Source organism: Coptis chinensis, chromosome 2, assembly GCF_015680905.1.
Source record: "Coptis chinensis isolate HL-2020 chromosome 2, ASM1568090v1, whole genome shotgun sequence".
In the NCBI taxonomy this organism is placed as follows: domain Eukaryota; kingdom Viridiplantae; phylum Streptophyta; class Magnoliopsida; order Ranunculales; family Ranunculaceae; genus Coptis; species Coptis chinensis.
This window is the reverse complement of record NC_141457.1, coordinates 48,022,182-48,044,252: the sequence shown is the minus strand read 5'-3', so window position 1 is coordinate 48,044,252 and position 22,071 is coordinate 48,022,182. Positions and strand designations below refer to the sequence as shown.

The 22,071-nt window shown below is 37.2% G+C and overlaps 3 protein-coding genes and 1 non-coding gene across 6 annotated transcripts in view; 2 read left to right on the top strand and 2 right to left on the bottom strand.

Annotated features, from left to right (window-relative positions):
* Positions 1 to 357: 357 nt before the first annotated feature.
* Positions 358 to 10,925, bottom strand: LOC147516338 (uncharacterized). 3 transcript variants are annotated; one of them, XM_086588983.1, is made up of 5 exons: positions 10,244 to 10,925; positions 10,067 to 10,163; positions 1,749 to 1,914; positions 1,072 to 1,649; positions 358 to 675 (listed from the first exon to the last, which is right to left on the bottom strand). In XM_086588983.1, exons 3-5 carry the CDS (start codon positions 1,752 to 1,754, stop codon positions 528 to 530), a joined length of 732 nt encoding a protein of 243 aa, XP_086445109.1. In that variant the 5' UTR covers positions 1,755 to 1,914; positions 10,067 to 10,163; positions 10,244 to 10,925; the 3' UTR covers positions 358 to 527. The 3 variants fall into 3 exon arrangements, with proteins under 3 accessions (XP_086445109.1, XP_086445108.1, XP_086445110.1); XM_086588982.1 differs by having other exon boundaries at positions 10,067 to 10,153; XM_086588984.1 differs by lacking the exons at positions 10,067 to 10,163; positions 10,244 to 10,925 and adding exons at positions 2,815 to 3,426; positions 3,507 to 3,890.
* A 189-nt stretch (positions 10,926 to 11,114) lies between these two features.
* TRNAV-UAC (transfer RNA valine (anticodon UAC)) lies at positions 11,115 to 11,187 on the top strand. Its single transcript has one exon. It is a non-coding gene; the product is annotated as a tRNA-Val (tRNA).
* A 1,465-nt stretch (positions 11,188 to 12,652) lies between these two features.
* On the bottom strand, positions 12,653 to 13,877 carry TOM6 (translocase of the outer mitochondrial membrane 6). Its single transcript, XM_086588981.1, has 2 exons — positions 13,624 to 13,877; positions 12,653 to 12,868 (listed from the first exon to the last, which is right to left on the bottom strand). Exon 1 carries the CDS (start codon positions 13,800 to 13,802, stop codon positions 13,641 to 13,643), a length of 162 nt encoding a protein of 53 aa, XP_086445107.1. The 5' UTR covers positions 13,803 to 13,877; the 3' UTR covers positions 12,653 to 12,868; positions 13,624 to 13,640.
* A 1,768-nt stretch (positions 13,878 to 15,645) lies between these two features.
* LOC147516335 (exocyst complex component SEC3A-like) overlaps positions 15,646 to 22,071 on the top strand; it is a 31,530-nt gene continuing 25,104 nt past the window's right edge. Inside the window, 10 exon segments of the mRNA XM_086588977.1 lie at positions 15,646 to 15,977; positions 16,063 to 16,130; positions 16,202 to 16,282; positions 16,423 to 16,490; positions 16,587 to 16,689; positions 17,822 to 17,979; positions 19,536 to 19,653; positions 21,061 to 21,165; positions 21,446 to 21,547; positions 21,643 to 21,777. Of these exon segments, the coding sequence (XP_086445103.1) occupies positions 15,800 to 15,977; positions 16,063 to 16,130; positions 16,202 to 16,282; positions 16,423 to 16,490; positions 16,587 to 16,689; positions 17,822 to 17,979; positions 19,536 to 19,653; positions 21,061 to 21,165; positions 21,446 to 21,547; positions 21,643 to 21,777 (1,116 nt within the window). The 5' untranslated portion in view covers positions 15,646 to 15,799.

The following is a 22,071-nucleotide window of genomic DNA, read 5'->3' as shown; positions in this document are numbered from 1 at the left end:
GCTTCTGACTTTGAGTTTGGATAAGTCATAGTAGAATCTGACAGCTCGCTCATCAAGCACTCTACGGAAATTCTGAAGCCTTCTTTTGGCAGAATGACAACCAGCAGAGCATTCTTAACTTGACAGTAAAATCTCAAGCAGTTGGTTCTATTGATGTACCTAAATAAAGGTCGTCAATACCTTTAGAATATTCACCTCATCATTCTTAGAATCAGAACACGGCATCAATAATTTAGAAGGCTGTTTTTCATGAAGCTAAACAAAAATTGGTCGAGACAATTCGATATGTGATAGCGCACCCGGTAGTGCTTAGACTAATATTATAAAAGCACGGCACATGATAATTCCTCATATCTGTTTTGGTAAGCAAGACATCCACTTCAGCTAATTAGATTATAAGAAACAATTCTAATGTCTACATTTTCGAGCATAACATCATAGCAAGATATCATTTCAGTCACAACTCCATAGCAACATTCAGGAAACTAACGCATAAGGTTAAAAAAAACCCAGACAAGAATCCATTACTAGGCATGAGACACATCTATAGATGGTCCAACTCTACCATGGTAGTTACTGGGCACCAAGGACTTCAATCTCAAACACCAAAACTGAGTTAGGTTGTATTCCCCAAGCTGCACATCCTTTAGCACCATACGCATAGTCAGGGGAGCACTGCAAATTAGTAGAACAAGATTAGAAGACACCTAAAAATAATAATGTTCTATTCTCAACATTCAACAGCCACAACAAATCCATTAACACCATCTAAACTGATTTTGTTACTTAACGAGAGAAAAATTGAATCTCCCTATATTAGGCTAAATCATTCAAAATTTACAATCATCTGCGAAGCTCTCATAAATTCAAGTCCACCATAACTTCCATGTCTAGTGCAGTTGGAATTTGATTGCAGATCAGGCTCGAGCCATCAATTTATTTAGCAAAGGGGGATTAATTATATGCAGCTCTTGTATATAATTCAGAGAAGTGCAATGTCCTCATCAGATATATTATGAATGAGGCAAACACAGTGAGCGAGCTATCCATGAGTATACTTGAGTAACATACCTGAATAGAGCGTATACTGCAAAACATTCTCCACATTTTGTTTCACCAGGTCTTCCATTTATATTTAACTTTGAGAATTCTGACAAAGTCATTTTCAAAGTAACAATGGGTTCTGCATTCAATCCAATGGCCTTCTTTCTGGATGCTTTTTTCAGAGCGTCATGAAGCCATTCAAATCCCCCACACCTTGCGCATTTCAAGTACTTTTTTCCAACATTCATTCCATACTTAGTAATCTTAACAGTCCTCCTTCCATTACAATCTTTTTTGTTGCATTCACAGTCTACCCAAGGGCACTCGTCCATCCAATGGCCTGCCTGATCACACTTAAAGCATTCGTTCGTTGATGAGCTTGATCCAATCCCAGAAAGTGTATCGGAAATAGCTTCATCTAACCACTGCAAATAGCTTCGACATGACTGATGTTGACACCTCAAGTACTTCCTTCCTTGATTGCTTGCTGTTTTTGACATGCCCAATAATCGGATCCCATCACATGTAGGTTCTTTACACGGCGAGTACATAAATTGGCACTCAATAGCTGAGTGTCCAAGTTGATCACAGACTTGACATTCAACCTGTGAACAAAACATGTTAGTAATTAGAAACTTATGAACTTTTAATAAACTTATGAATTTGCGATGAAGAGTTGCTATGAATTTAGAAAGGGAAATTACCTTCATATTTAAAAATTATAACCTGGTTCCTAGTTCATTCTGCTTGCCTGAGTAACGAAGCAAATGAGAAAGAAGTACTAGTCTCAAAGAGAACCTTTTCACAAAGTGCTCCGAGCCTGCCCAATGCTAAGCGTCCATCAAATCAGGTGACAACAGCTGTTCCAACCTTTAAGAAACAAAATCAGAAGCCAAGAACTACTGAGTCGCTCTCTTCAGCCTGCACACCATAAATAAACACACACCTACACACACAAACCACTCACCTACGTTCACACAGCTTGCACACACACATAAACATATAATAATGTAATTTAAACATTAAAACAACAACACATGTATAACAACATTCTGTTAAATAACTTGACTAAATATAACGGATAAAATATAGTTTGACTATCCAAAAGACATATAACAAGTTCATACATTCATACATATAGCAAGTTCTAATTCAAACACTCATACACTACACACTATATTCAAAACTTGAGAGGTGATGGACCAACCAACTATATTCTATTTACTAAAACCAACTATAAAACATCACATTCTAGAAAAAAAAAAAAGCGAGCCTCCTTTGTATTTCGACATTTCATATGCACACATCCCTGCCTTAACCTGAAAATCCAATAAATATACATCTAAAGCTTATATAAAACCTCATACCTCGATTAAGTAAACCCAAGAATTAAACCAACTTAAATCAAAACCCTAAGTCACATATACAAACAATTATTTCAAAAGTTTACTATCATTGCTCCTAACTCAACTCACACGATTCCCGGTTCTTGTGCTAAAAAGCACCGTCACTCGATCCATGTCGGGAAGAGTTTTTTAGTGAGTGGTAGAAACCTATCCTCATATCAAAAGAAAACTACATAAACTGTATTTTTAAACAACCCGGACATCAAGCCTTATATAAAAGACAGCACAATAACCAACGTTAATCTATATAAAAGACATGCATTCATACATATAGTTATTTCTAATTCAAAATATCATACATATAGCGAATTCTAAATCAAAATATCATTATAAAATATCCAAAAGACACAAGTTAACGACCTACATTCTACTACTCGATCTACTTCCCTTACTGCTCAAGCTTTCTCATAAGCCACGAATACTTCAACTGAGGATTACGTATCCCCAAAAAGAACTTAAGCAAGGCCTCATTCTCTACCAACAAATCAAGGGCCCTCAACATGAGATCAGGTTCCATGTTAGGAAGTTCTTCTAAAGCAGCGATTAACAAGGTGGAAGGGTCAACAGGAGTGAAGGCATTAGTTAGTTGACGCACCTTTGCCTCGGTCAACTCCTTGAAATCACGGGGGTGGAGGCATGGCCTCAAGACCAAGACGAGACCTCTTAAGCTTCACTAAAGGAGGGGTAGTAATCGCCCCGACTACCGGCTTGTGTAGAATCACCAACTACAAAGCTTTCACCGGTGAACTATCACCGTCATTGGCATTAGGATCTTGGACTTGGAGGTGACTTGACTCTTCCTCCAGTATTCTCTCTCCCCTTCATCTCCAACTTCTTCATCTAGAATCACTACTTCCTCATCATCGTGTCCAAAGATTGCCCCTTCCCCAGTTGCCACATCACTCCCAAATACAATACAAGCTTCCTCAAAATGAGGAAACATCTTCTTTCGTAGAGGCCTCGCTGTAGGATGGGCCTATAACAATAGTCAATTGCTTAGAAGATATTGTAATAATAAGTAGTAATTTAGAGTTATAAGTTAGTAAAATATATTACCTTGCAATACTCTTCCCATGCCACATGATCAGCAATTCAATACATTTGGTTTGTAGGTTGTACGAAAAACCAAAACCACTAGCCTCGGCAAAATGCCTTGGCGAAGGTAATCTTTCTTCATTGTTTTCAGCCTAGAACGTACGTTGTCATTCCCGATTGACATATTCAATCGTTGATTCACAGCCTCAGCAACCTCTTTTAAGGTCTCGGGCTTCCACCCATTGTCCGACTTCCTACCTAAACCATTTAAAGTCTTTTCTAACAAGACCTCGATTAAGATCTCATCCATTGAGGGGTACCAACGAATTTGTTTCGCACAGGAGCAACCTCACCCTCACTAACAACACCACACCGTTGGATGAGTTGCCGCCCCCTAGCCATAATCTGTTAGAAGTATCATTAAAATACAAACAAAGAAATAAAAAATAATATCAAATTCATTAATAACTAACAACCTCTAATAAGTATTCATTAAACAAATTCATAGATAACAATATCCATTAAAACCATAATTAATACAAGCACCAATTCACTAATAAAAATTCACATTAAAAAGACAACGTGATCTATTATAAAAGATAATTAAAACACCATCACATATTTAATGTGGTCCCATGGTATCTTGCCACATCATTAAAGCCAAAGCATCTCTCCAATTTGTCCAACCGTGGGCAGGTACCATATCAATTGGTATTTGTTGGTCTTCATTATCATTAGTGTCATCTTCATTAATGCCCGCATCCCCATTTTCCTCATCCGAGCTCGATTCTTCATCGGTTAACATACTGTCTGGGTTTTCCTCTCTCAAGAAATTATGGATAGCACAACATGCAAGGATTACTTTCGTATGTACACTCGTATCATAATGAGGAGCATGCCTAAGACATGCAAAACGTTTCTTCAACAACCCGATTGTTCTCTCAACAACCATACGCAATGACGAATGCCTAAAATTATACAACTCTTTGTAATCTTGAGCATCCTTTGTGCCTATGTCACGGAGATGATATCGCGTGCCACGAAAGGGTGTGAGGAATCCCGGGACTAATGCAAAACCAGCATCCGCAAGATAGTACTTCGATCCTGGGACGGTGTCATGTTAAGTTTAGTATATGACATTTTTATGTGCTAAGATATATTACAATTATAAACCTTGACATACCAGTGGGTAGAGTAAGTTTGTGCCGAGGCAGATCTGCACTCCTCAAGACTTCGACCATCATGGGCGTAACCCTCCCATCCAAAGAAGTACATAAGTAAACTTCATGTCAAATGTACAGTAACCAACACATTTTGGTGACGACACCCTTTCTATTACGATATCTACCACGGTCTTCCACATCTACTTTGGTAGCAATGTGAGTACCATCAATAGCACCCACAAATATCCTAAAACCAAAAATGGTTGTTAACGACAATTTTATAAGTCAAAAGTTTAATAGAATGGACATCAACATCCTTCTATATCTCTAACCCGAAAAAATCTTGCGATGCCATTCTTTTGTTTCCTAACACTTTGCTTAGGAGAGTTTGCGTACGGTAGCATTATTGACCACTTTTCTATATAATCTCAAAACCACTTGCAATACCACATGGAAATAACGATGAACTGTTTCACATGAGCGGAAGAATTGCAACTCAATATTTCGTTGTCGCATGTCATGCCCAATTGTGTACAAGAAATACGCGACTTGCTCCTCGACTGACAGATACCGGCTATCATTAAGACCAAATCCACAAAACAAAAGCGGCGTAGGCGACGCGCCGAAACATTTCTCTATTCATCCTCAACATGTTATGACAATAGCGGTCATTTGTCCATATAAAACCTCCTCAACACAACACTCCGTTCGCATCCATATTCCTACGCTAGAGCCCTAGGTATGCGGGTGCTGTATAGCTCTAAACAACCCTACGCCTAGTCATATATATCCTATACCACCAATCGTAGTATGCCATCACAGCTTGAGCAATAACAACAACCACCAAAGTCGCGACTGCCCTACGCTCACGTGTAGTTCTCCTCATTCTACACAAATTCATAAAGTGTAATAATAAGTAACAACTAAAATATCCACAAAGTCGAGATACAAATACATATATACGAAATGACTAGCAACAAGCCACATGCATAGGCAGGTAGTTACTGGGCACACACCACTTGACACACACACACAAACTATCCTATAGGAGCATTCAAAGAGTCCCATTGTACACATGAAAAGCAAGACAATGCGGTCTAAGTGCAAGTGTCAGTAGTGGCCAATATCTGAAAAATAAGTTTTTCATGTAAATAGCTATGGTAAGGCCAAACTCCAAAATCAAAACCTATGGACATGGACCTATAGTAAGGCCAAGCTCCAAAATCAATAGCTAACATCGGTTTGATCAACTGAACACAACACAATCTGAACAAGTATTTACACTAACTCGCGATTCCTATCCAACTGCACCCCACAGCCTTCGTCAGACCCCATTCTTCCATCAATTTCCTCAACGTACTTTTGAATCTCATCCCACATACTTCTACATACTAACCTAGAAGCAGTAGCAGAGGCAGCACACACACACACCTAACTCTACCAGCAGCACCAGCCACCACCAACTCCACCAGCATCCACAGCAGCAGTAACAGCCACCAGCATCCTTGACCAACTTAGGCTGTGCTTAATTTCATGTATGAGTGCTGGTTCTGATTCACTTGTTGAATCCAGCATTAAGCATCACTTTTCCACTGATTGAAAGTTCTGAAGGAGGGGCAATTGTTCTCACTGCTGACCAAATTTTGAAAATGAAATTCTGAACAAAAAAACCTAAGCAGACAACGTATTTGCTAAGATTGCTGGACCCATAAGTGGGCTACACTTCTAATCAGCATTCAAAAGCTGAAACATTCGCCTCATTATTAATCCTCAACTTCCACCACCTCCTTTTGATCCTTGTTCTACCATGGCTACACGACATATTTATGGATGATGGGTTTGAGGGGGCACCTCAAACCCAACTTTAACTTCATGTAAAATTATGACCCCTTCCTCGTAGCTCCTCTGATTCTTTCTGTTCTTTAGTCAATAAAACATATATCTATTCCCATGAAATTGTTAGCTAAACTTTAACAAGAAGCAAATGTTAGCTAATTACAAGCCCACAACGAACCCAGATACAAGAAGTGGCTTATAATACTAGAGTATCCCTACTACTGATTCCAATAGTGATTCTTCTAACGAATCTTTCCTTTGTGGTTCTTCTGAATCTGATACTGAGTCACTTTCTGGGACTTTCCCTACTGGTTAGCGACTCAAGTATTCAGCTGAGATAATACTAGATTATTAGTCAATTAGCCGTGTTAACTGATAGAATCGAAATGAGAAAATATTTGCGTACAAGGGCATGTCTGACTCTAAGTTTGGCATGTGCTACTGAATTGGTTACCTATCCACAGGTTTGGTAGGCACATCCCTTTTCTTTCTTGACAGAATAAATAAATACATAACAATGAGTAACTATCAAACAGCAGGTAATACTCATATCCTTTACAGGCAAAAGAAGAAATAAGCCTTGCAGTGAGATTGCGTTCCACACTCATGAGCGGAGATTTTTTATTCGACTTTATAACTTGAGACAGCCTTTGTCCATCTATACAAGTTCACACTGAAGAGCTTAACCTTCTTTTTGTAAGACTCAATACATCTGCTTCAATATTGAGACATTAATGGCTTACATCCAAAGATTCAAGTTGATTAGCTAGGGTGTTTAAGCCTGATACTGTTTGTCTGACTAAACTCTTAGTTAGAGGGAAGCAAAGCATTGTTAGTGAACTAGGATTGTCTATGAACAACTCTGCTATCATCCATAATCATTCAAATGACCAGTTTGGAAATCTATGGTGCAAGAATCAGCAGGAAATGAATATAGCAAAATTAATAGAGATCTGATGAACAATGCTTAGCATTTGAGGCTTCCAGGTTGGAGATACAGAGATGGCTGCATGGCTGCATCTGATCATTCACCATTAATATGAGAACGTGTTGAAGTACCAAATATTCATAGTATTCAGTTTAGATTCAATATATGCTGGGACGCTGGCCAAAGCATGAGGGATTTATGAAACTTGTTCAGGAAAGCTGGATTGAACCGTTTTACGTTTATAGTTTGGAGTTTCCTCACTATATCTACTTTAGATTTAACTCATTTAAGTGATTTTGCTCTTCAATGGTACCACCCATGATTTATCACCTTAGTGGTTGAGAATCAATAGGACCTACAGTTAGAATAAATTCTTGCTAAACAACATATATAAGAATTATAACTATGATAAGCAAATTTATCTTGTTTTCTTTCATTTTACGAATCTGTTAGAACCAAACTTGGCATTTCTAACCAACTAACTACAAATCCCAAACCTTGATCTCAGTAAGGGCCAATGGAGCCTCTTCAATATGAGATAAGGCGAACAATTCCAATTCAAAAACCATGACTAAAGTACTTGATCAACTCCATGATGCTACTTTTTCCTTGTAAATTCAAGGGTAAGTGACCAAATTTTTCTTGCAATGCACCAGATTTTTCTTGCAATGCCTCAGTGGATTCAGATCCTTGATTACGCAGATTCGTATGCCTATGAGAGACTACGGAGGGACTTTCGATTTCCATTTTGCGGTCCCCGGTTGGCTAGGGCTTTCTATTTCATTACCTAAATACTGTCTGTCTGATACGAGTTATTTCGAGTTCGTGAATCAATTCCGCGGACCAGGAAAGAATCTATCACCTATATATGTGAAAATGCTCCGCCTTACAGCCTTGCTTCCCAGGGTATCCTGCTTCTTGACATTTGAAATCAAAGAAAGAAGGACGATAAGGCAAACTTTTCAATTTTGGAAATGTAAATATGCGGGGATATATAATATTATGAGATTGATTAACCTAATCGGTTGGTCATGTTCTTTCTGGAAGAGACTAGCTGGGTACGCTGGCCAAGTGACTGGACTCTACACCGGCTCCATTCTAACAATTCAATCTTTTTCTTTTTCTGCAGGAAAGGAAGACATAGGGCTCATCCAATTCCGTGGGTCTCCCTGACGCCCTCTCTCTCCCAAAAGATAGCACGAGAGGTTACGATCCTCACCCATGCCATTGAAGCCGGTCAACCATCGAGTGGCTTAGCTGAGCACTGCTTGAAATCAGGAAAGCTAAGATTCCACTAAAGAAATAGCTGCATAGGTTTAGCAGCCCTTACTTTGTGTGTAGCTTGCATTGAGGTACGCATGAATTCACTCCCCACTCCAAGAAGTGCGCGACTCAATGTCAACTTCAACTAACGCCGAACCTTGCTTGGAACGAGCAAATTCCTTGCGCCAAGTTATGCCGGAATGAACTCTTACCTGATATTTTTTTACAATCGATCGTCCCTGACTTGGCCAGGAACCTAGTCCCTTCTTGTGACAACAGAAGAGAAGGAATTGCCTTTTTCCTCTCTTTTTCGCCTTTCGCCTGGTCAAAGCAAAAAATCCACTACCGACTAAGATTTCCACGAAAAAAACTGCTAGTTGAAGATCAGTCCCGGTTCGCTCGATGACGGCAAACTACTCTATTCGGAAGTGGGGGACTGAGGTCGACAGAGTTCGAGAGGAAAGCCTGTGTGACCATTGACTGTGAAATTAGAGCTTTGATTAAAGAGGCCCCTCTTCTTCTCATCATATTACAGTACAGGGCGCTCTGTATGAGGCTCGTACTGCAGAGCAAGTCTGGTCTTGTTTCCACTCACTAAAGATTCTATCTACAAAAGAAGGTCAACGGGGGATACTAAAGTAGCTCTCACTGACACCCGCGTAGAAAAGGGAAGTGCGCTCCTGCGCCCCATGGGCAAGAACAAGCTTCTTTTAGGTGTAGTGTAGTCAGCATCCGTAGTTTGCAAGGTGAGGTCGTCTTTCTTTCCAGCCGCCATACGGTTCGACCGAGAGGAGCAGTTATCTATGTAATTACAGTCTTTGTTGCCCGTTGTTCCGGTCGAACTGTATAGCGGCAGGAAAGAAAGACGACCTCACCTAGCAAACTACGGATGCTGACTACACTACACCTATAAAAAAGAAGCTTGTTCTTGCCCACGGGGCACAGGAGCGCACTTCGAGGAGCAGTTATCTATGTAATTACGGTCTTTGTTGGCCGTTGTTCCGGTCGAGCACTCTCTGTTCTGGTCGATAAAAAAGCATCAACATTACATCTGTGGAAAATCGACGTGGTGCCTAAAAGGTGTCTGACTAAAAGATTCGTTCTCTCTTTATCATAACAAGACTATTTATTCCCTTCCCAGTTTTAGATTCGATGTGTGTTCGTTTTCAACATTATTTCTCCTAATCATATATTCTCGCTTCTCATGTATGTTATCATCAAAGTGTTTTAACAAACCACAGACACAAAAGTTGAGATGATAAGAGGACACAATTAATCAAGTCCGAATAAAAAAAAACAAATAATCAAAAACAAAATAGTCAACACCCAACAAGCAGATCAACAACAAGAAAAAAAATATATATCAAGCTATAATAACTAGTAAAAATTACCTCAATGCTTTCTTTGGTAAAACAGATTAGTAGATTCAGGAACACCACCAATATTTCTTCCAATCTTCTTACAAACCGTGCGAATCTCTACACAAACCTTGAAATCACAGTTATTAAAATCGATTTTTTCTGAAAAAAATCAAAAGAGAAAGAGAAAAACAGAGTTGCGGCGCTAACCTGAGAGAGAGTGAGTATGAAAGAAGAGAGTGAGTACGAGGGATTACGCGACCTAGGGTTGATCAAATTTGGCAAATGAAGTGGGAAAATTTTGGGCGATTTTCTTGTGGCAAAATATATCCATCTCCGAGATGGATAAATTTTTCTTGCTTCAAACGGGAAAATTGGGTCACGTGACACATTTGCCGGCAAATCACAAAAAAGTTTGCCAGGTCTTAAAATGCTACCAAGCAGCGGCAAATATGTGTTTAAGTGGGAAAATCTGGATTTGCCAGCGGGAAAATGGGTTATCAAGCAGGCCCTAATTGTTACTCTTGGCATCATAATCAACAACTCTAGTTTTACACTTTCACCAATACTTGGATTAATTATGAATTCTTTCCAATCGGATTTCAAGATGGTTGTACTATTTGAAGACAGTGGTTCCATATACACTTTGTTTGGTTCCATATGCAACTTCTTTGTACCAAAAGCTGTTATGTAATCTTGTATCAGATATTCAGATGTATGCACCCTGGGTATTATCCTCAAAAGTAGACAGCAATTCGGTGTTTCATATAACAACAACAATCTTATCATGAACAAGAAAACATTCTTTAGTACAGGATGCAACTACTTTTTCTTAGTTTTACAAGTTTCATTTACGCTAAAAGCGCCCCACAAGGACCACCAGCAACTATCTTTCTTCTTATTTTTTCTGCTGTTTTTTTTTTCTCTTTTAAATTTCATTTTTACAGGTTTCATTTACCGGTTCAACTTGCCGCAGAACACATCAAACTTTGCATACGCCAACAGTATGATACGGACTGTGGCTAGACTTTTAAAATGCGATTATTATATTTACCTTTAAAATACGTTCAATGCCAACAAAGTTGCTGTAGTGTAGTGGTTATCACGTTAGCTTTACACGCTAAATGTCCTCAGTTCGATCCTGGGCAGCAACAATATTTATTAGTAATTTTTTTTCTTCATTTTCCCCGTATGCATGGAGTTCAAGATACTGTAACGAAGAACTATTATCAGCTCTACGAATAAGGGTGGAATTCGATCCTGGGCAGTAACAATATTTATTAGTATTTTTTTTTTCTTCATTTTCCCGGTATGCATAGAGTTCAACATACTGTAACGAGGAACTATTATCAGCTCTACAAATAAAATTCGATCCTGGTGGAATTGTAACGAGGAACTATTATCAGCTCTACAAATAAAGGTGGAATTCGACTCGAGCTCGCTAGTTTAACTATATGAGTCGAGCTCGAGATCAAATTAAACCTTGTGTAACAAATGAGCTTGATGAAACTCGGTTCGTTTAGCTCAAATGTCATATTTATAGTGTAAAATAACTGATCCATTTGGGCTCGACTTGAGCCAAGCTTGAGCACGGTAAAACTCGACTCGAATTCCACTCTTATCTACGAAACGAGTTTGGCAGATTGGCTACCCAGACACCCAGCCAAAATGAACATAGGAGGGGAACTGGCCCTCTTATAAAATTTGCTTTCTGGTGCTCAATTGCAAATTTAAAAATACATCATTTAGGTTATGAGGCTGATTCTAATTGCATGTTAATGAAAACTCCATAAACACATTGGTGGATTCCAAATGTTGTTTCTAGGAAGAACAAAAGAAAAAAAAAAAAAACAAATAAATCATTCAATACTTCACATCTTTCTTCTATATTTGACCCCTAAAATAGAGTGTAGTGATACAAAAATAATAAAATTTGTTTGTTTGCACATGTGGCAAGTTAAGGCAGTTTGGGAGTTAGTATGGAATGACACTTAATTAGGAGTGCAAATGGATATCCAAATATTCGAATTTGAAAAATTGGATATTATCCAAAAATTTCGGATATCGAATTCGGATAATTTTTTTATGTTCAAACTGGTTTCGGATACGGATTCAGATACTGCCATATCCGCATCCAAAAATATCCAATCCGATTTAAAAAATTAATAGTTATTATATATAATTTATTTATTATTGTATAAAATATTATATAAATTTATAAACTAATAATATAAAACTATAATAACAAAATAATAATAATAAATAACAAATGACAAATATATATATATTTTATAATAATTTTTATAGTAGTAAAATGAATTATTCAAAACAAATAAAATTATAATTAATATTAATTTTCGGATCAGATATTATTCAATATCCTATTTATCCGTCAGATTCGGATATCGGTATAAATTTGCACCCCTACACTTACTAAAGCAAATCAAACTCTATATTTTATCCCCAAAATGGAATGTGGTGAGTTGTCCACTTATATAGAGCATGGGTAGATTGGTGTGGAAACTTTGAGCTGCCCAATCAACACGTAGAACTATAGAGTAGCATTGAAGATGCTCTAACGAAGACAAACACAATCAAACATAATGAGTGAGAGAGCGCTTTTAAATCTTGTCTGGAACTTAATATTTCAATTTAACGAAGTGATGTCTGAAACATGACAAATACTAGATGTTCATACAAGAAAACCTTCGTAAACAACTATGACATGCTTGAAACCAAGTCATTATGGGACATGCTGGTTGGAGAAGTGCTCTCATTAGCATTCACAAGCTACTGCTCCTTTCTTTCTCATCCTGATAGCTCCTACTAAACACCCTGTGAAAATTCCAATTATTTCAGATGCTTATAAAATAGGAAGAAGAAAATGGATTAGATGATACAGAATCCAAATGAAATTAGACAGTCCTTTGCACACACACCACTTCAGTCAAAAAAAATCCAACCATTCCAATATTTGGCAAATGAGCAGTGCATTTCAAAGGATCACCTAATTCATTGATAGACACAGTATCACCTAATCCTTGAAAAGTGAAATACATTACAAGATAAAAGCCTTGTAACCTCTTATTAATTACGCACGGTTAAGGTCTTTGATAGAGTGATTAGGATATCCATGAGCTAAACTACTGGTATTATCATTTACAATGCAGGTGGTTTCCGTGACAACGCATCACTATGAACACAACAAGAAACTTAATGGGTTGATTATATCAGTAAAATAACGGTGTGTCCGACCCAGTAAAACTTCAATTTTGATGTTTCTTCTACACAAAGTCAATATCACAACTAAGAGTCCAAATCCCTAATGAAATTGATGCATCTAATGATTTCAGGCACCTCAAATGATCAAGTGAATCCTATAGTAATCTTGAATATAGTACAATTTGAATGACAACAGAAATTAAATCTATTGGTGTATAATTATTAAAGGCTACCCATAGACAGTCGTACAACTAAAGAAAGTAGAACTTAACAAGGATCCGCATATTGATACAAGAAAATAAATCAAAGGCATAGAGATCGTTAATCACAAACTTAATACAAAACTCTTAAGTTTTAATATTAGTTACCTAGATAGAAAAGGGAATTAGAACTCCAGAGAGAGTTCTTGTGGTTCTTGGTAGATGTAATTAAGAACATATGGGATGGCTCGAACGAAAGCCACGTACACTCCAAATAACACCACGTGTGATTTTAACTCCTTAAGTGCTTTCTCCTTGTCTGGCTTTCGCATCTGTCCCAGAAACATCTTTGCTGTTGGGTGTTTGAGCTGCGGTTTTTTTTTTTTTTTTTTTTTAACTCTCAGCAATGGAAACCCTAGCCAGATTATTTGTTTTGGGTTTTAGCAAAAGGAAATTTATATATGGTGAGTTAAACCGCTTGGCTTATGAGCCCAAGGCTTTTAATTCCAATTTCATTTACACTTGTCCAATAGACCCTCTTCCCACCCCCAAAAACACAAACCCTTTGGTTGTGAAGCCCACCCCCGAAACACAACTTCAAAACAGAAGTTGTCGTCGCTTGTGACTTTGTGAGGCTGGGTGCAATGGCTCCCTATTCCCTCAAAACTAAAGAGAGTGGCGGTGGTTTTTCCCCATATCTCAATATAATTCTTCATAAAGAGTGTTATCGAGGAATATAGAATGCATTCTACGCCACTTGAAATGCCGTGGTTTGTAAAAACCAAAACGGCACCACTTGAAGTGGCGTGGAATTAAGTCAATTGTTTTGTGTCCCCACCAAGTCATAAACTAATTATGACCAAAATTATTTTGTGTCCCCACCAATTCAAACGACGCTATTTAAAGTGGAGTGGAATGGTCCGAACCATTGGACACCAAAATTGACTCCCCATCCTCAAAACACTATTTTTTTGTGGAATGGAGATAGAGAGTGGATGCACCATTGGACTCAACCTGAGTAAATCATTATAACTACGGTGTGCATACCAATGACCAAAATATCAAATCCATACAATATATTGTGTACCCAAAAAAATGAGATATAGAGAGATATTTATTTTTTTGTTGACCAATCAAAATTTTGTTTTGTATGTCGATATATCGAAAAATATTAAAAATATAATCGATTATACTAGAAATATCATTGAAATATTAATAAAAATCGGTAAAAGTCAACAACTTATATCAGATATATCGGTCAATATATATCGATATATTGGAAATTGAGATATAGTCAACAATTTATATCGTATATATCGGTCGATATATATTGATATATAAGAAATTGTGATATATATCGACAAAAACAATATTCAATATTTGGTGGAGATATATCGAATATTTCCATCTCGTATACCCAAAAAACGATATATATAGACAATATTTTGGGCCTTGGTGTAGACAACTGTCCAAACCGACTAATCCGAACCTAACCACATAGTAACTTTGATAGTAATATGGTTTGGTTTGGTTCATTGAAAACCGTTAACCGAACCAAATATGTCGTTTTTTTAAATTTAAAAAATAAACTACATATTTGGTTCGGTTAATGATTTTCAATGAACCAAACCAAACCATATTACTATTAAAGTTACTAAAATTAAGTATGGAATTCTAGCTAATAAAACCGAGCTTCATTATGTTCAAGCTCCACTCGTTTATTAAGCGAACTTTGAAAAAAAAATCAAACTTAGCTCATATAATATATGAACGAGTCCGAACAGTTTGGTTATTTTACACGACGATAATGCTATTTGAACTTATCGAGCCGAGTTTCATCAAACTCGTTTGTTATACGAGTTATAATATATGCTCAAACTTAGCCCATTTATTAAATCAGCGAGTTAAACGAGCTGAGGCCGAACCGCTAGGCTCAAATTCCACCCTCAACTAAAATAGATATTTTTTAACTTATAACATAACATGTCCGACTATTCTTCAATAATTTTCGGCTCGGTTACGATTAAAGTCGGTTAACCGAAAAATTGGTAGTTCGGATCGGTTTTGTAGAAATAGATCGGTTTGGTTAACCATAGGATGAAATGGGAAGTTAAGATGTGTATGTACGTGACTACGTGTTGCAACTTGTAAATGATACATAATTTATTTCGTGACAAATAAGAAATTGGATTGGACCATTAAACTTTTTGGTTTTGCCACTTGGCGTTTGGCCAATAAATACCGAACCCCCCTCATTTCCCTCCGTACACAAAGGATCAAAATACCGATCAACCTGAACTCATTATTCATGTAACCCACATTTTGCAGAAACAAAAACACCAAAATGGCGAAATCGAGTGCTGACGATGCAGAGCTAAAACGAGCATGCGAAGCAGCAATAGAAGGAACAAAACAAAAAATTGTATTATCTATTCGTGTAGCTAAAAGCCGTGGGATTTGGGGCAAGTCTGGTAGATTAAGCCGTGGTCACATGGCTAAATCTAGAGTTCTAGCCATTTCCAGTAAGCCACTTCAAAATGTTTATGATTAATCACATTTGTGTATTGCATGAAATCTAACTTTCTACTTGTTTGTTTATGTATATAGTCAAAGTAAAGGGTCAGAGAACTAAAGCGTTTCTCCGCGTCTTGAAAGAAAATGGAGGGATATTTGAGGTCATGTTTCCTTACACCGTCTTTTATTCCATCTTAACATGTTTTGGTAAAACGTTTTTTTATGCATGCAGCCTGCAAAACTATACAAGCTTAAGCATCTGTCGAAAGTGGAGCTTGTGTCAAATGATCCTAGTGGATGTACATTTATGCTAGTAATGTTCGACACTCTTTGTTGAGTATGGTTCAGCTCATTAACTAACTTGAGTATAAACTATAAACACTAGACAGTATGTTTTGACAAAGGATAGATACACATGAGTTTATGTTTATATGTTTGTTGAATTGTGTCTAGGGATTTGATAATCTTAGAAGCCAGAGTGTTGCCCCGCCTCAGTGGACAATGCGCAACGTTGACGACAGGTGTTATTATAGTTGCGTCTATAAAGACATAAAGTTGTTAGTCTAGCTTAATATGTTTGTTTACTTTTCATTTCCTTTTATGTTTTTTTTTTGTAGGAACCGTCTTCTAGTTTGCATTTTAAACATTTGTAAAGAAGTACTGACCCGTCTTCCCAAAGTTGTTGGTATAGATATCGTCGAGATGGCTCTGTGGGCTAAGGTGTGAACTATTTACCATTTTTGATAATTCAAAATTCTCTGCCTTAGGGTCATATGTTATTGGATGATCTAGTTTGAACTTTAAAGTATGCTTCTATTTGGTGAGTTTTTCGCCCCATCTCTGATATTATTGCCATCATTTGGTTTATTCCCGAGGAAGATGTACGGGACGTTCTTTGGATTACTTTTTATGTCAAAGAAGTGGTACTCGTTTGGGATTCTGGAGTTTTAGATTTAAGGAGGTTGAAGTTTGAGGATGTGTTTATAATTGCATTGCCATTGGAATGTAGCAAGTGTAAAGCTTTTGGCTATGATTCCTCCTTTGTTGTCGCAGTAAAGCTCTTTGTTGGATATTAGGAATATTTGGTTATTTTGTTGCTAGTTTTTATTTATTTATTTTTTGATAAGTGATCTTTATTAAGAGGGTAGTGCATAGCACAAAAGAAAATATAAGTGTAAAACAGTGAGTGAGGACCTCACTTGTTTACAAATAAAATAAAACAGAACAAACTAACTACGCACTAAAGTCACCCAACATCACCCTCCTATTAAGACATGTGACCAGTCTAAAACAAGGTCTTTGAACCTATAATTCCTTCTTTGATATGTAGTGGACATCCAATGCCACAGTAGCCCTTTAACCTCTAGCATAGTATCCGAACTGCTAACACTTTGTTGCTAGGCTGAGGATGTTATGCATGTGGAACCTTGATCAGGGTATCATGTTGGGGTGATTGAAGTTTTGGATGTTGTTTATTTCTTCACCTGTATTTGTACATTTCTTTCAACGTGAATCACTTTTGACATCACATATTTGATACCTTTAGCGATTAATAGAGGTTTTTTTTTTCTCTTTGTTATAATCAATGGACCAATTATTCTGTGATAGATACATGTGGTATAAAGCTTTAACATGTCGTGGATGCAATTCTACACTTAAGTATTCCATGTCAGTCATATGAAGCATCAGATACATAGGTTATATAAGACCAAAAAGTGATAAGTTGCGTCGAGAAAAAACGGTGAATTGTTAAAATAAGAGAGTTACTGTTTTTAGAACCAAAATCATATTATGTTCCTGTAAAGCTGTAACGTATCTCCCTTAATTATCAACATGCCTAAATACCATGTAGGAAAATAGTCAAAATACGACTTCTGTTGCCAGTCAAGCAAAACCCCAAAATGGAGGACCTGTGGCAACTATTGTTGCAGAAGATGACTTGAAAGTGACTGTTGAGAAAGATCTTGTCTCACAAGCTGAAGAAGAGGATATGGAGGCCCTTCTGGGAACGTACGTATTGCTTCATCTCCTCTTTTCTTGTATGCAGTCTTAATATTCAAATGCTTCTATTTTTTGTTTTCAATGAATTTTTTTTATCTTTCTTAAAGGTTACATCTTCTATAGCTCCTATTTTTCAATCATTTGGATGGTTATTTTGGCAATGTCATGGTTGTGCACCATTCACACAAGCTACACACTTCATGTTCAACATTTTTATTTTCTGGAAATTATTATCATACATAAGACTGATCTTAAAAGTTTAGATATCAAGCAACTAACTGAAATGGCTCCACCTACATCTGTTTTACAACCTCACCATCAACGAACAGATGATCTAATGATACTTCGATAGAAGGTAGCAGCTCATAAAATCCAAGACATATTTTAATGGCAGATCTATAGGAATCTCCCATTAAGAAATTTCCAGCAAGACTTGACTTTTGGCTGGAACAGCTCACGCAATATCCTATGTGAAAGTTCGTTATGTGCTCAAAAGTACTAATCATTTTATTCCATTCACCATGATTCACTAAGCATTTTTTTTCATGAATTTAGTCCATCTTGACTCTGAGAAACTAGAAAAAACTCTATTACAAGAAAAAAGCTACTCGCGTATCAACCTAAATTTTAACCCATAGGACTCGTTCTTCCTACACCATTTTCTTTGTTGATTACCTTTGAATTCACGCCAAAAGTAGCTGCAAGAGTTTCAGTCCTCCTTAACATTCCCAAGGCAAAATTTATTGTCACGAACATATATTTCGATTTCAATTTGAGTTTTGTTTTGAATCCAAACAAGAAAAGTTGTAAGTGAAGAAGATGGACATCCAACTTAAAACCAATTAGTGATAAGTGGAGAGTCCCATGAACTTATATATTTCAATGCAAGACTTAACATATCCCATGTGGGACTAAACATCTCAACACGCCTCTCACATGTGACATTCTTGATCCTAACACGTGGACAAACATACTTGGGTTACATAGAGTAAACAACAGGCCTTTTGGGCCAACAACAATAGCTCGCTCTGATACCATGAAGAAGATGAGCATTAAACTTAAAACCAATTGGTGATAAGTGTAGAATCCCAGGAACTTATATATTTCAATGCAAGGCTTAACCTACCCCATGCGGGATTAAACATCTCAACAATACGAATTGACCAAAAAAAAAACAAAAAACGGAAATAGGTGAGATTTGTAAATTGCAAAAATCCCAGAATTCTAGGTACCTTTTTAAATCTGTAATCTGTATGCCATGTAATGAAGGAGATCTTTGAAGGGATCCATGTCTTTGAACCTCAGACTGAAGAATGCTCTTATAGTGACCAAATTAGAAATTCATGAGATGTTGACACTAAAAACTTGTCTAGCTTTGTTGCAGGTTGGTAAGAAGAAGGTATTGATTTTCATAGATGTTAGTTATCAACTTCAAACATTCATCTCTAACTTGTGTTGTGAACTGCCATTATATGTGTACATTGATTGCTTTCTTTAGCTGTTAATAGTCAATTTAACCCATCTTTATTTTAGCATTAGTGTTTTTAAATGTTTTTGATTTGCAGGTATGTCATGGGCATAAGTGAAGCAGAAGCTTTTTCTGAAAGGTTGAAGCGTGAACTTCTTGCTTTGGAAGCAGCAAATGTGCATGCCATCTTGGAAACTGAACCTCTGATAGATGAGGTAGCCCTCCTTCTTTAGAACATACTTTGATTGATAGGTTGGACTTTGGAGGGAATTAATAAGAAGAATCGAGTTATCAACAATTTGGCATTATTGTTGATTGCCATGTTAAACCCAACAGTTTTACTATACTTAATGTGGTATAGACCCTTGCACATAAACTCTTACTTCCTCATATTAGAAAGTTTTATGATTGCTTATATTCTGTTGGGTTGGTGGCTGACTAGTTGTGCTGATAGTTGATTCTAATGACAGCTTAAATTAGGCTCCAGGTTTTGAGGATTATCCATTATGAGAAGACTTAGCCAATCTATAAACCCGGAAATGAAACTAAGGTCGTTCACTTATTTATATTATGTTATAAGTATAAGGGGAGGTTCTTAGAATACTGAACACAATAGCTTATATGGTTAGGCTGTTCATCACCGCTTAATTGAAATTCTTATAAGTAAGAGGCTAAGAGCTTTAGCTTAGGTAGCTTGGTGAAATTATAGTTTAGCATGTTAAACTTTTGTAAGTCCTTGTACCCTCAAACAAGGAGGACCGTTGAGGTTTTGAGTGAAGTTTAGGAAAGGATGCTTTGGTCTAAGAAGATCTTGAGGGAGGTGTTAGGGTTGTTTCCTTAGAGATTTGGGAGGGAAGCCAATCGAGTGGAGCCAAAGGAGTTGGGGGATTTAAGGTTAACCATGAAATATTAGGAAGTTGGGCCTATGGTCTAGGTCCATGATGCCCCAAGTAAAACAAAAATCACTTGTAGCACTAGAGAAAGTGGCGATCCTTCATTAGACAAAGTCTTCGTCTTTGACGAGGTGATTAGGTTTCTTGGTCTTCATAATGTGAAGTTATATATTATAGAGATAAAAGACATTTGTGGTTTATGATACATTGATCCAACAATGGTGGAATACATATAATACTTTTGCTACAAGTTAGATGATGTGTTCTCACTCAGCCAGCTCAAATTGTTGTATCGTGGCCTCGTGGGGAATTGAATGTTACAAGGTAGTTCAATATAAGAAGGATTCTTTGATTTTTCAAAAAAATCAGAATAAATTAATTGTAAATTTTAGGGCTCTCCATTATATGGAGGAATATATACCTGGTCGAATCAGTAAATTCTTCCCCTCCTAAAAGATCGGACAGTTTCTTGGTGAAGGGGGAGTTGGATGTGTGTTTCCCCAACTTTATTTAATTGTTCCACATGTCTCCCTACTAGATCGGACATGTTCTTGGGGAATGGAATCTGTGCAAATTTGTCGCTCAAGAGCAAGGAACCTTTGTACTTGATCCTTTACTACGTCCTCATACGAATGAATGAATAGATTATATATTGTAGTTTTGTTTCTTTTTCATTTACGAAGTGTTTTTCTTTACTGATAGAAAAAACTACATTTTATGAGCACACAGGTATTACAGGGGCTAGAATCAGCAAGCATTTGTGTGGATGATATGGAAGAATGGCTGAGCATTTTCAATGTAAAGCTGAGACACATGAGAGAGGACATTGAATCGGTATGTGTGCTCAAACCAAAGTGATCTCAAGGCTTCTTAGACATTAAACTCCATTTCGGATCAATGATTCAGCTGAATCTAGGTACCGTATCCTGTATTTTTATTTCTTTTTAGTTGTAGTACTTTGCTACTACCAATGAAGGCGGAACGGCTCTTGGTGTTGGATTCTGACCAAAAGAAGCCGTAAATCAAACAAGAGAGATAACATATGGGAAACTGTTTCATACTTGGTTGCTTGATATATTGTAATCCCAATGTCTATAATGTCTGTTGTACCCAGATAGAAACTCGAAATAATAAGTTGGAGATGCAGTCATCAAACAATGGAGCACTTACTGACGAGCTTGATAAACTTCTTCAACGCTTGCGGATCCCTTCAGAGGTTAGTCCTACGCTGCCTGATGTTGCTTCATTGCAAACCCTATTTCTATCGTTGGCATGTGTTTGTTGGTAGTTCTAACTGGAATCCGTTGGCAGTATGCAGCATGCTTGACTGATGGTTCATTTGATGAAGCTCATATGCCTCGAAATATAGAAGCATGTGAATGGTTAACTGCCTCCATGCGTGGTCTAGAGATGAATGTAGAACCTGCATATGCAAGGATCCGAGGTGTAAGTCATCCTTCTTCATTTGGTTTTTGCAGCGACCTTTTCCAACAATCACATGCTTTAATAGATTGCCTTTAAATCATGCTAAAGTTAGTGTATAGAATATTTGGACAGATGTGTAGGTTCCAGGCTTGCCTGAGATAGGACATTGCATTTACATATATGTGTAGGAAAACTGTTTGCCTGTATTTCTGATCTACCTTTTTTTGTACCACAACTTTAAACCATAATCTCTGTAACAATGACTTTGACACCTTTGTCCATGCCTGATACGGTTCAAAGTGTTCAACACACTGA